At 41.1% G+C, this 14,634-nt stretch overlaps 1 protein-coding gene across 4 annotated transcripts in view; it reads right to left on the reverse strand.

The window, feature by feature from the left end:
• SMG7 (SMG7 nonsense mediated mRNA decay factor) overlaps positions 1–14,634 on the reverse strand; it is a 30,751-nt gene that overhangs the window by 13,152 nt on the left and 2,965 nt on the right. For 2 of the 4 annotated variants that reach the window (XM_009994652.1, XM_009994651.1), the window contains exons 4-13: positions 11,582–11,753; positions 10,663–10,734; positions 9,583–9,733; positions 9,098–9,233; positions 6,891–7,053; positions 5,738–5,894; positions 2,748–2,818; positions 2,352–2,412; positions 1,615–1,734; positions 845–1,133 (exon numbers count right to left, since the gene is read on the reverse strand). In XM_009994652.1, coding sequence (XP_009992954.1) covers positions 845–1,133; positions 1,615–1,734; positions 2,352–2,412; positions 2,748–2,818; positions 5,738–5,894; positions 6,891–7,053; positions 9,098–9,233; positions 9,583–9,733; positions 10,663–10,734; positions 11,582–11,753 — 1,392 coding nt within the window. Of the gene's footprint in view, positions 1–697; positions 1,134–1,614; positions 1,735–2,351; positions 2,413–2,747; positions 2,819–5,737; positions 5,895–6,890; positions 7,054–9,097; positions 9,234–9,582; positions 9,734–10,662; positions 10,735–11,581; positions 11,754–14,634 lie in introns of all 4 variants that reach the window. The other 2 variants (XM_009994650.1, XM_009994649.1) reach the window with 1 other exon arrangement.

The following is a 14,634-nucleotide window of genomic DNA, read 5'->3' on the forward strand; positions in this document are numbered from 1 at the left end:
CCAGTAAATTCACTATCAACTTATGACAGGAGCATTTTTGTACACAATGCTCACAGAAATAGAGGGAAAAAAGCATGCCTCCAAAATATGACTGAGAAAAGAGCAGCTGATATGAAAACCAACAATTCTGAGAGACTGAGTACAAAATCATGGCTTAAGTGCAGTGTGGCTTTCCTCTCTTCCACGGAGCCCCACCTGACTGCATGCACAGTACAGAGAATCTTACTCTACATAATCAACCCTGTGGCTTTTGTGATTTGTTTAATGTATTGAATGTGCACAAGTCAAGTGAACCAAAAATACAGAGTACCCACTTTCTTCACAACAGACCTTAGCATGGGTAAGAGCATGACCATGACCCTGCCATGGGAACTGCCTTGGCAGCCTGCATAATTTGTAGAAAAACAGCTAGAGTCTGTTTTTAACTATCCTAAGCACATTAACAAAATACCCTGTCAGTGCTCCCTCTTTTTCTCCCCAACAAACTGAGACAGCAGCAAGGAAAAGGGCAGAGACCCAAAGATGACCAATACCTGCTCTTTGAGACAGATGTGCTTCTATTTATCATGTGCACTAGCTGTACCTGCAGAGCCCACAGTGAGACCTTGACTCTGCTGTGCTCTCCACAAGCAGTGACTGCCCTGACACCAACAGGGTGCTGCCTAAGCCATAGCATCCCTTTGATCTGCAGGCTTACCTGAACTGCCACGTTCTGCTTTCCTGCTTCCTGCATCTTGTCCAAGCTGCATTTCTTGATCTCAGTCTTTCTTTTATTGTTATCCTTCTTCCCATCATTCTTACTGGCTACTATTCCTTTGATATAGTCCCTTCTTTCCCTGCCTACATCTTTAGGGGGATAGATTCGCCCTTGCTCTCTGTTCAATTCCCGTGGCTTGATGTTCTCTTTGAAAGTGACCATTGGTTTTTCTCCCGTGTCACAGTTGCTGTTGAGGCTTCTGCCAGAGCACAGAACTGATTTGAGTCCAGGGCTCCCATCAGTAGATAGAGGTTCTGCAATAGATGTTTCTTGCAAGGTGAGACTCTCTTTGGCTTCACTAGGGTCCTCCAGCAACAACTCCGGGATTTCCGTCAGAAACAACAGCTTTCCTACCTCATTTTCACACTGAATCAACCTGAAGATAAAAGACAGAGGGGAACTGAAAAGCAAGTAGGAATAGTCTCTCACAGGGTAACCCCCTTCCCCAAATTAGAAAAGCAGAAAGCCACCATATGCATCACCCTGCCCTCACCTCACCCCAGCAACAAGATGTTACAGCCCTTTTCCCAGCTAAGGGCATCCCCCAGCACAACCTAAGCTCACGTGCTAACACTGTTGCTGCCACTTCAAATACTGTTGCCACTTGGCTGTGCTGCAGTATCCCCAAAAAGGCCTCATCAAACATGCTGCTCTGCTCCAAAGACAACTATCATAACTGGGCTCTGACCAGTGGCATGCTGACCCACAGAACAGGTCATCAGTGCTGTCAGCATCAGGCATTCACATGATACCTCACTGCTGTGTCAAACAGTGAGAAAAACACAGCCCAGCTCTGGCACCCATGTCACCTCAGCTTAGAGCAGCAAATGAAACAGCCAGGTGCTGCTGGCAGTTACCTTGGCTGGTTATCAGCAATCCATTTGCCTGTGAAGATCAGACGTTGTTCCCGTATCCGACGCTGCTGCCCCTCCTTGTCTCCTGTAATCGCCTGGTGGCCTTTGGAAAAATCCAAGTTCCTAGTGTTGACAAAGGAGAGGGATGATATTAATCAGACAGCCTCTCCAACATTGTGTTTCTTTAGAAATATAACTGGGGCAGCATTACCCCATTACAAGCTGTGACATTTCACCTGATCAAAACATGGCTGCCTTATTTTCAGGTGCAATGTGCATCTGTATTGAAGAGGCTTGGGGTTTTTTGAACAAAAAGACAAAAGCTCAGCTGTGTGATAGCTGAAAAATCACAAAAGTAACAGATGAGTGAATGCACTTAATATTGTCCATATTTGTGTGTGATGCTGAGTACAAGTACACAGTAAAAAACAGTATAAAAACCAAAGTAACACCACATGAAGCAGCTTTCATGTAGAAATGTTCCCTTCTTCACTACTGTTTTTTTCCCTTTCAGTTTACAGAATAAAAACAAAGAAGTCATAATCAATATGATCAGCTCAGGACTTTTCCCAGAGTTTTACTGGAGATTTAACTAAATGGAGACTCAAGGCCTGTGCTGCCTGTTCTTACCCAAAGATACCAACATCAACTCATCCAGCAGATAATAAACTATTGGAGAGGTCAGTGCCTATCAGAGTAGTGATATCAGCAAGAGTACAGCTTCTTCAGCTGTCACCCACCTGAATGAGGGCCTCAGAGCCAAGAATCCTTGCAACTCAAATTCTTCTGGAAGGGGGGTTGCTGGTGAACAGACAATAAACAGTGTAAGGAAAGCATGAACACATCAAGCACAGCACCATAAGGAGGCACCTCAGCAAGGTCACTTCGTAGCAAAGCCTTTTATTAAATGTGCTTGATTGTACTGGGCCACTGCAATCTGAGGAGCTCAGGAATGATAAAAGTACAGCAAAGTCTGCTCAGCATGAGAAAGCAGCATTTGCAAAGTATTCATACATGCTAATGCTAGAAGACAATTTGATCCCTATTTGCTCTTCAACTACAACTCCCCAATAATGCCAGAAAACCTCCATGCCTTGTGACCAGTTTTTTACAGCACAGACTAGAAGTGTTCTTACCATTATTACTGGATAGATCTTCTTCATGAGGCTGGAAGCTGTTTAGAAGAGAAATCAGCCAGGGCCATATGCTTCAAATCAGAAAACAGACAAATTGTAAGTGAAAACTACAGAACATGGAATCTCTCCACCTTACCAAAAAACCACTGAACTCTGTTACACAGGCAGAGCTTCCATTAATCCTCTGATTCCCAAGAAGAGCTACAGCCTCTCTCAAGTGTCAAGGAACAAATCAATTTCTTGAGAGGTTAATATTTTTAAAAATCCAATCTAAGTTACCAAGGAAGCCAGGCTCTCACAGCATGGTGAATTTAAATAGACAAACCTACTGCAAATGTCCAGAGCTCCTGTTTGCAATTCACATTTTCCAGTCCCAAACTGCCTGCTCTCAAAGCCACAGTAAATTCATCAGCTGGGAAGCAAAACAATTTATCAAAATACAGCTGTGCAGAAGTACTTCTGTTCTGTGAACATCAACACTGTAGCACTGAAACCAAGAAGGTACCAGGACGGTCTGAGCAACGGTTGCACTAAGACTCTTAAACCAGAGGTTAACTGGCAGTATCTCCACCTTGCACTAGCAATAGCAGCACAGGCAACAACTGGAAATTCTTAACAAAGCCCTGGGGCAAAAAAAAATTAAAATCACAAAGATCACTGCACAGGTGGTTAATATTAACTGCCACCAACTATCTGCTTCCTCCTATTTCTTTCAGAAGTTCCAACCCACAAGTCTAAGCATCCAGGTTTGGCTTTAGTGACAGGCATGAAACCCAGGCACAGAGTCCTTGGAGGCACCAGGTGAACTACTTGAAGGAGCCCACTGTGCTCAGTGGCAGGGAAATGAATCTCCACCCTCCCTCAGCAAGGCTTGCAGCCATCAGTCAGCACCTGGACTGGAAAATGCAACATGCACCCAAAAGCCTGAGGTCAGCCACTTCCCTGCACAGCCCCAGGGACTGGAAACATGATGTTTATGCTTATTCTCTACACTTCACTGAGCTCCTCCCCACCAGTGAGTGACACAGAACAGGAGAAAAGTGAGAGTGCAACTGTGTTGCAACCTGCAGTGACTTGCAATCTTCCTGCAAACATCTGAAATAATGGATTTCACAATAAGAGATCTCCAAGCAAGACAGTGATGTAGTGACACATGTTACAACCTAAACCTAATGTGGCTTCCACAGGGCAGGTTTGGAAAACTCTTTTCTAGAGAACACACAGTAGTAGTGAGACAGACAGACAGAGAGACAGACAGATATAGACACTTCTGCCCTCAGTTCTTGCCTTCAGATTCATCTACTTTTCTTGGTAAACACATTTCATTCCTACTTCAGATGCTTGTTCAGTTTGGGGTAGGATTAATTATCCACAAGAAAATGATAAGCATAGTGGGGACAACTGAAAGTTTAAAAGGGAATAAGGGTTATTTCCTGAACTAAGACCACCATTAAGTATGGACTCAGAGTAAGGAAGATTTTTCAATATAAAACAGACATAAGGTTATTAAACAGAGGTTGATAAAAGCCCACGTGTGTGTTTATGTAGTCTGCAAAAAATGACTTTCATTAGGATTTCCCAACAGAAATAAAAAGAAAACTCTCATCCTACAAGTATTTGGGAAGTTATCTCGACTTCTTAGAGCCAACAAATGTAAAGGCTACTAACTAATGCTCATTTTGACACATCTAAGTGGTACTTAGCCTTCTTTTCAAGTCCAGCTATGAATTTTACAGCTCTTTGCTGCCCAATTCACAACTCTGTGGGATGAGTACCTGAGAACACCACAGTATCACTTCACAGGTATGAACACCAGGCATGTTCTTTCAAGAGATCCTGATAGTTTTACAGGCAGAAGGACCTACTCTGGCTAACTCAAAATATATATTCACACCTGAAGATCCATTTCATTAACCTATGCATAAAGTACCAACTGCATCTCCTCTCTGCAAGGACTACTCTATATCAAGTAGTAATCTTCCCTATTACAATACTGGTATAAAGTCTTCTTCAAAATATGCATACAGTAATATATATATTACCCTCTCAAACCAATTTGTGAGCTCTTATTTTCCTTAACCTTGCTTTCAGGAACTCAGGAATTGAAATTCCCAGAGCTTCAGGGCATTAGGTTTTGCACACATTTGAGCAAATCTTCCTACTCATTTAGCAAAGGGAGGTTCCAGGGATCCCTGCTCCTGATCCATCCACATACAGAAAGCACAAACCTTGCCTAGAATCACATCTTACAGCACACTCTGCCAAAAGAGCTGAAACCACAATGGAACATTGCACAAGGGCAGCTGAGCACACTGGTTTAGAACTGGTTTTCTTACAGTGGCCATCCTAGGAAAAATATTCATCCAACTATGTCAGCAACAGTGACTCTGGTCTAAAAAAATGTCTTACAGGTCAGAAACACCTTACTGGATTGCTATCATTCATGAAAAGTTAACAGGCTATGTATAAAGTTGGCAAGTTTTGTAGTATATAAGCCTAAATTTGTAAGACTAGAGGCAGAAATTAAAAGAGCAACAGCCCAGAACAGTAATGCCTATGTTGACATTTAAAGACCTCCTCTACTAGATTTAATATAATTCCATAATATTAATAATATGGATGAGCCAGGAAAACTATTCCAGCACTGCCCAAGAGATGGCTTAATGGATGAAATTAAAGCAAGTGTTCTGAGACTCAATAAGTCTCAGAAATCATTGCAACAGATTAAACTAAGGGCACACTAAGTAGTTATGATCAAGTCAGACACTAGAGCTGCTACATGCAAACCCAAAGCAAATTAAAACAGTGAATTTCCCCATGTAGCCCAAAAGTCTCATGTTTGGTTTGATTAACTTTTCAGCACATATACTCTCTATCATTTTGATGTCTGTAATGAGTTACACAATCACTTTTCCCATTACTAATTTGCATATCACGAGTTATTATGACTTTATGCAATTAAATGTATGAAACCAAAGATGAACACTCACTACCGTCTCTCATCAACCACCGCCTCCTGGAAAACACTGGGCCTAAGTTTCAGCCAGTCCATTGAAACCTTCACAGCTGGAAGAGGATATGCAGCCCCAGAGTCCTCCTGGTAGTCATTTTGTAAAGGACACTTGCACAGAACTCCAAGAAAGGACACTAGAAACAAAGGAAAAAAAACCACAACGCCAAAACCAAATGATGTGGGAATGACACCAAGTTGGCCAAATAACGTCATCAAACACATCCCACCCATAAGGCCTCATTTGTAAGAGCCAGCTCTTTAGAACAAAGCAGCTCCATTACCTAATCTTAAAAAAATCACCATCAGATCACCTTTTTTCAATAAAGTTTTCTACCATGAAGCAGAATTTTGGTGGCTTTTCCCCCCCTCTCACATCATGGCAAATCATTTTAGTAAGTTAACAAAACCCAGTGAGACACACCAATAACAAAAATATTAATGAATTTATTTAATTAGAGCTATCTGCATTTTAAAGGGCACACAAGCTGAGGAACAGTAACCACACCAGCATGACCAGTGTGCTTTCAAATCAGCTCCAGGCTGGAACCTGCAGAAATTCAGTTCATCAATGTAGGTGTTTATGAACAAAGCCAAGCTGATCAATCTGGATCAGGTTAAGCAAACCAGCATTATGTGAATAGAGTATAAAATGTTCTGCACTCCCACTTATTTTATAGTTGATATTATCAAAAGCACAGAAGCAGTTTTGCTCCTAGTTCAGCTAACTTCAATTTCAGTCCTGTCAAATCAGACAGCTCCATTCAAAACAACTCCAAACACACTATGGCCAATTTCAGAGCAGCCCCCCCAGCAGGGTAGTACCCACTGCTAAACTGGATACAAACAATACAACCATATTAACATGTTCCTTCAGAACCAGGAAAAAGGTGCAAAGTTCTGTAAAACTTCAAACAGAACAGGTCCAGGGCACTGAAATCCACTGCTAGTAAGCACTGCTAGACATAAATGATCCCACACAACCACATTCTCTCTTGACTTCCTCCCATACTGCCCATCTGCATCACCTGCCTCTCACACAGCTGTTAAGCCAGACACTGGCAGCAAATTACTAATGGATTCCATAGAAGACCAGAAAAGAAATACAAAAATCAATTTCCTTTCATACTTACTGAAGAGAGCCAGTAGCTGTGTCCAGCAGAGCTGCTCATCCTGGCTGTAGCTGTGCTGCTCCGTTTCGTTGCTGAAGTCTCGTAGGTGATGTAGTTGAAAGAGATTGATGACAGTTATATGTACTAACTGCTGAGAATTGAAGGCCTTTTGGAATAACAACCTCTGCAACAAAGACACGTACACAGAGCATGTATTTTTATACGGTGAGGCACACACTTGAATGGATTAGCTGCTCCTTCACTGCTTGACTAATGCTTCTGCTCCTAAGGCAACATTCAAGCAGAGACCCCCGTTAGCACAGCCCTGGGCTTCCCAGGAGGGCACGGGCAGGTGCCCACTGTTAAGCCCATACACCCATCCCTCATGCACAACAAATCAACACCCTCTTGGCTGCCTTACAGAGCCATGACAGCACCACAAGGATCACAGAGGTATGTACAGCCACTGCATTTCTCAGGCTCGCAAAGAAAGAGCATGGAGAAGGTGACACCTTAAAAAAAACACCCCTGGAAAACTGAAATACTGTGTGGTTATGTATTAAAGGCTAATTCCACATCCAACTTCATGGGTCATGGAATGCCACTATGGACTGAAACAGGGCGAGCTATTTACAAATGCATTTCAGTAACTCTGCTGTAAAACACACCTTTCTCAGAGCAGGGAAAGAAACCTTGATGCTTTTTTCGGAGCATTGTTAAAAAAAAACAGATATCCCAAACCACAACCAGCTTGAGACACATCAGACAGGGAGGCAAGTGCATTAATCAGGGTAAGCACTGGGAAAAGGTTTCAGCTTCATGTTCAACCTTGATTTTTAGTTACAGGCATGAAGCACTACAGAGCCAACAGCTAGAAGTGGCAGAGCCCTCAGCAGCAGAATCACGGGCCTGGCTGAACACCCCGAACCCTACCACTCTCTCCTCATTCCCAGGGAACATCAGCCACACAGTTCAAATTATTATCCACCATACTGCCACTTGCACATCCACTTTTCACCCATTCAAATCAGAAGAGCCGCCCTCTAGTAAATTAAGCCTTATATTGCATAATACATAAACAAAAAAGTAACCAAAGCTACAAAGCAGGGCTTAGTCAGCTCTCTTTAAACACACTGGATCAGTTCAGAAAAATAAGACTGTTCCACATGCCTGAGCAATGCCTATAATTATTGATGATAAGCATGGAAAGAGCACTACTTGTTCAACAGCCAATACCACACACAGAAAGATACAATTATTCACTTTTGAAACAATGTCACTGTAGTTCACTGTGTCCAAGCAGCTCACTTCCAAACATACAATTTGCAGGTTGTGGGATTTTTTTTGTTTGCTTATTTGTTTTATTTGAAGGAATGTTTGGACCTAGCTCTAGCAACCCAATTCAATGCAAAAATGCAAATAAGGGCTGTAAAGAACATTTGTGATTCCTTAGATTTCCAGGATCACCTCCCCCTTCTTAATTTGGAAAAGCATCTACTACATTTGCTCTGTTGAACGTGCCCATACTACCTGCTTATTCTTCAGTGAAGATGCTGAAGCAGAGGAGCCCCCAAAGAGCAGGTAACAGCCAATATGAATGTCACTTTAAAATCAGATTACCTTATATAAATACCTTAAATATTACTCTCTTTGTTTCAATCTTTGCTACATTATCCAACTCCATGAGCTGGCTACATAATTAATGAGTACTCCTGGATTTTCCAGAGGAAACGTGCTCTGAATAGTTCTAGTCTATACACAAATTAAGGTTGTAAGGAGCATTGTTTTTAAAAGGCAAACCACTGACAGGAGAAGCAAGCTGTCTGAGGAAGATTAAAAGTAGTCTTAATAACCAGTGGGAGTGAATAACTGCCAACCAAAATTGAAGCTCTCAAAGTTCCTCAGACAACTGAGCCAAACCTTCACGGATGAATCAAGTATTTTTCACAGGTACCCAAGAATCATCCAGGTTAAAGAGCAGAAAATCAACTCCAGTCACTGATTTCTCCTGCATTTCCACCAATAACACAGCATATATCAAATGGCAAAGAAAATCCTACTCTGTGCAGAAGTAAACAGAACTATCCAGTGTTAGCTGAGATGCAAACCTTCCATTACTCAGGCTTCATCAAGTCATGGGAAAAAGTTATTATTGGACTGTCATTTCAGAACTCAGCTGCTAAAAATACTCTCCTCAATACACTAATTAATTTATTGTTAGAACTAACCTTGAACTGCTCTTCCAGCTTTTCTCGAAGAGGGCTCAGCTTCTCCAGGCTCTTACTCAGGTACACATGGCCATGGAATTTAATAAATGCCTTGATGAAGTCAGACACGCTCCATCGAGTCTTCACCTCATCACGACTGCATTTGGAACAGAATTACACAACTTCAGGCTTTGGAACTAGACACAGCTGTACAGAACAAGACAAATGTTCTCTGTGGAGTTCAAGAAAGGAGGAATGTCCATGCAAAGCTGCTTTTTCATGTTGGCACAATATACTTACCTCCTGCAATCCCCACTCACACTCCAGAGCATCCCAGACACAAACTATTCTTTCTCTCCTACACGTGTAAGGATGCTCTGATTGGAAGGGGGTCAAGGAACTTCTGTTTCTACTAGCAAATATCAGTAACTTGTGGAATGGGAGGTACATCTGGAAGAAGTTTTCTCCATCTTATCCAAGCAGAAGTACCTTATGCTTAGTCTTACCTTTCCAGTGCTTTAGAAAGTGCTTTTTGTAGGTTAGTGGAGGCAGCTGGGAAAGGAAACTTCACAGCAATGCTTCTGCAGTAGTAGAAAATTGTGGTCAAGTGGTCTCCTTTGGAGGAAGCTAGAATAGCCAACTGATTATAAGGCTGACCTGAGGGAGAAAAAGGCAAGTTGTCCAACAAGTTGTCACAGAGTAAAGCTTGCCAGATTTCAGAATAAGTATGGTTATCTTAAAAGGGAGCACAAAGTCCAAGATCTTCAACTGACAAGGTTCAGATTCACATGCTGACCCTTTTACTCCACCACACTTCAAAGGAAAAAAGCTTTGAAATTTGTGGTGTGGGTGTTTGGTGGGGTTTTGTTGTTGTTTTTTTGTTTTGGTGGGGGGGTTTTAAATATGGTGTAAGATTTTTCTCTAAATAAGAAGACACAGTTAACACAAGGCTTTTACCACCTATCTTCATCTATTTGGACAAAATCTAGCCCTCATGAGGCAAATCTAACTTTCAACAGTTGTTCATATTTTTTGCCCATAGAATGTAAGTTTCTACAGTTATGGTTAATTTTTCAGTTAGAAAATAACTGCTGGAACCAGTAATTCAATTTTGCAAGCAGGCTCAAAAGTTATATATCCTTCTCTCACCATCCCTGTGTTTTGGACCACTGTAAGCTTATAGCTAAAAAAACTAGATTCCTGAACTAAAGAAGCTCTTAACTTGCATAAGCAACATGAAAAATTAAATTTTAGCTACTAAATTTAACCAACTGGCACGTGAAGAAATAAATTGTTCTTTATAATGTATGAATGTCATACAGTATGACATAGCAGTAGTGAAGCCTTGAAGTATTCCCTTCTTTGTTTTTAAATCTACACAGAAAGGAGACAAGTGACACGTATCAGGCCAACAGCTTTTTTACATACACCACATAACTGACCTACCAACAGGTCAGGCTTGATTGTTTGGGGTATTTGGGGAGGGAGGTGTGTGTAAAATTGCAAGTCCCCAACTGTCACACTAGAAAAACAATACCTTAGATGCTCTTTTGGGATTATGAAACTAGAAGGTATCCCAGACTCACCATTAGAAGGGACAAGCTGAGCTGCATGTCTGTAGTAAGACTCTGCCTGGCTGGTCTGATTCCTATAGCGAGCTAAGAAAACAACAACAACAAAGAAACCAAAACACAACAAAACATTTAAACTCTCCCATACTTATTTTAATACAACCCAGTTTACCTGAAGAACATTTTACCATCATTTTAGAAACAAGTATCAGAAGAACATAAAATTGCACCAAGCAAATAAAAGATGCAAAAACATTGAATTTTCAGGTGTTGTTTTTTCCTTAGATCCCATTGTCACAGCTTATCAACTTTTATGTAGAACAATGTTGTGCCAATAACACCACATCCAGAGAGCTACAAATATTGTTCACACTTCTTTGCACAACCAGCAACTAAATCTACGTTTAGGTTATTATAAAAAGAACTGCAGATTCCAATGAAGAAAGAACCTTCTACAACATGTAGTTCTACTCTGATCAACAAAGAAATAAACCCATCGAATTTACTGTGAAAAAAGAAACCTCCCTTATGAAAGGCTGGATTTCTAGGTATTGCCTTTGTATACAAGATTGAAAAGCAATGTTCTGAAACAGAGAAGCCTGCTGCAAAAAGCTTTCATCATAGTCACCGTTTGCAACATTTCACTGTGCCTACCAGCTATAGCATGATTAGCAGACTGGAAGACAGACTCTAGCAAATCACTAGAAAGCTAGTGATTAACTGTCTCCATGCATTAATGTGTATCACACATTAGAAAAGTCAAACAGCTTTGCCTTCCAAACCTTTCCCCCTGCAGCAACCACCAAAAATACCATCAGCCACTAGCTACTAATTTAGAGCACACATGGCCTGAGGTATGTACAGATCCCTCTTCACGAGGGTTGAACACAGGTAGAACTCTGTGTCCCACCTCTTTTTGCCTTCAAAAACTCACCAATATCTCCAAGGTGGACAAGGCAGTGCTGGCAGATGTAAGAGCAGGAGCTGGACTGCGGCTTCACAATGGCGCTGGTGTGCGTCTGTTTATTGCTAATGATTCCCAGTTGGGAAGACTTTACACGACATGGCAAGTCTACATTAAAAACTGTGCACAATTCCTGTAATAACTGGAAAAACAGGTCTAGTTTAGTGGCAGCTAGAGACAGTAATCAGGAAAGCATTGAAACGACAGGCAAAACTAACAGAGCGTCACTTGGGAGGCACAAAGTAGCTCAGTGTGTTTAAAGTTAACTGGCCCAGGTTACTGAAAGTGAGAATTTAAATTATGTTCTCCCTACAGAAGTCACTGAGCTCCATGCTGCATTATTCTGACCAGAACCATGAAGAGAAGTTTGACTTCTGTAAGAAAGAAACCAGTACACAACTCAAATCCCATTATACTTAAATTACCAAGCATGTATCTGTGGAGACTATCAGGTCTACAAACCTTGTCCGGGCTTTGTGGTTTTGCTTTTGGGTTGGTTTTTATGTTTGTTTTTTTAAGTAGGACATTTAAGAGGAATACACTCCTTTTCATACATTTATGAACTGAGACCATTCTGAAAAATAATAGGAAGGAATGCCACTCATCCTCCAAAGAAGCTCATTCCAACATGAGAAGCAGCACTACCTTGACGAAGCCCAGTTTGTAGGCAAAGCAAGGCTAACAGTTTGGTGGCTGAGCTGTCAGTAAATATGTGTGGTAAGCTAAGAGTGAGACTCTTTCAAAGAACAGGATCAAATATCTTGAAAGCTAATTCAAGACAAACCTGAACTCTGCCATTCTAATGAGTGCTTTTGAAGTTTTTCCTAATGAACTCCAGCAAATATTCCAGGAAGTTGCAGTCACTACGTAGCAACGAAAAAGTGTTTGTTCTACTGTGTTACAGGCTTCAAAATGCAAGTAACAATTGACAGAGCCTGTCCCAGGTGGGAACATCCTCAGTCTCCAAATAAAACAGACCTGCAGCAGGGTTCCATTTCCAGACAAAGGCATTTAGAAACCCAGGGCTGATAGAGATGCACACTCTGTCACTGGCTGAACATGCACTGCAGTGCTTTTGCTTGCTGCAGAAAAAAGCTTGTGTTACACCTCCCTTTTTGCTCTGTCTTTTTTAAAGTAGATAAAAATCCCCAAACAAGAGGGATCTCCCAGATGAAAGACGGATGAAAGAGAGAAACTTGACATCTTCCAATATGCTGAATTAGGAGAATTCATGCTTTCTTTCAAAGGTGTCACTCACACAGGCCTCACACTTGGAGAGCAGCTTCTCGCCAGGGCAAAATCTTTACACTCAAAATGGGACAATTAACAGCACAGTGAAGAGAGGAAGATGACCCAGTTTGTGGTATCATCCACAAAAGGAGCAAAATTCCCTGATACACTGCAGGGAAGAACAAGGCTATTGGAGGACAAACTGTGGACCGTGGTAGAAAACCCTTGGCAACTACAGCACAGCCTGTCAAACTCACTGCTTTTAATAAGCTTTCAAAAAGAAACAACAAAAAACCCAAAAAGCCCTAAAGGCCAAGGAAAAAAAAAGTCACAGATTCTGGAAGAACCTGGGGTTGCCTTGAAGAAGTTCAGAATCAAACTAGGAGCTGACACAGTAAGAATGCAATATTGTGTATGTGTGCTGCAACCCAAAGCCAGTGCAAATTAGCCAAAATAAAAAGTTTAGGCAAATCACTATTTTAAACAGAGGTTTCAGCAGTGACAATGTTGCTGCAGCATAAACTAAATGGGGAGAAAAGAAAAAAGGCAAGTTATCTTTCTTAAGGTCATTATGATACACTGACCCTTTAAATCCATAATCTACAAGCTGAAATCTAGCACTGGAAAGGGTACAGGTAAAAGAACTCTCAGTGAGGAACAAGTAAGTGAATAGGAATCAATTAACTGAAAACGTCAAGAGCACTCAACAATAGTTTTGCTTAAGGGGAAGAAAAGTTTCTATAACTGAAGTTTGTGATTCTGAATAATTGTTGACAAAAATACAGAACTAATAAGACTAAAGATGTGCTTGTCAGCCTGGGAATCTTGATCAAAACACCAGGAAGACATTATATGTTGTAAATGCTACATAATACTCTTGGGCACAATCAGCCTACTTAAATGCACAGTGGTGGACGCAACTAAGTTAAGTACTACTCAGAAAAAAAGCTGGTTTTCAGATGTGTAAGTATGTAAATAGACAGTTCTTGGGAAACATTAGCTCAATGCTCACCATCAGCATTACGAGTTACAAGGACAGGACACAGAACAAAGCACAAAACATGAAGGTATCAGACATTCTTAGTGCATCTGCATTTTGGTATTTTGCACATATTTCTGTTCTTCAAGAACTGGAGCCAAGAACAAAACTGATTATCTTTGCTTATCCTTTGGGATTATCCTTAGGGGAAGTCTCGTGTTTTCAAAATGAGAAGGATTTATGACAATGACCTAGAAATTCATACATTGTAATGGGAAGATGAATGGGAATTTTTAGAGAAATAGCAGAAAAAAATAGCTATTAGTAAATTGAAATTATCAGTCAACAGGTTTGTCTGGCTTAGGGTTTTGAGTGTCATTGTTTCTCTTAGACATTACAATTAAAACACAGAATTCTTCATCACAGATCACTGCAGAGGCCAAAGTAAATGGCTTCAAGAGGGACTGCAGAGTCAATTAAGACTTCCTAATAGCTAGAAGGTTCAGATACAAATGAGCTCAAAAATGCAACAAATGTGCAGCCAGAAAGCAAGAGACAAGAGCAAGGAAGTATCATTCTACATGTTCCTGCTGCTTAATTCTCTGATCAGCCACAGCAGACTATTGTAAGAGACAAAATATGGGGCTAAATGGACTTTTGATCTTACCCAAAGCAATGCAGTGGATTTTAGACTTTCAAGCACATTCTATTAGAAGGGAACTTAAACTTTTGCTCTTTACAGAGCACCAAAATTGACAGAAATGTCAAGATGACTGGAGGCTCTGGCTGATGGAAGGAAGGTACATAGCCAGCT

Source organism: Chaetura pelagica, unplaced genomic scaffold (assembly GCF_000747805.2).
Source record: "Chaetura pelagica isolate M959 unplaced genomic scaffold, ChaPel_1.0 scaffold363, whole genome shotgun sequence".
NCBI lineage: Eukaryota > Metazoa > Chordata > Aves > Apodiformes > Apodidae > Chaetura > Chaetura pelagica.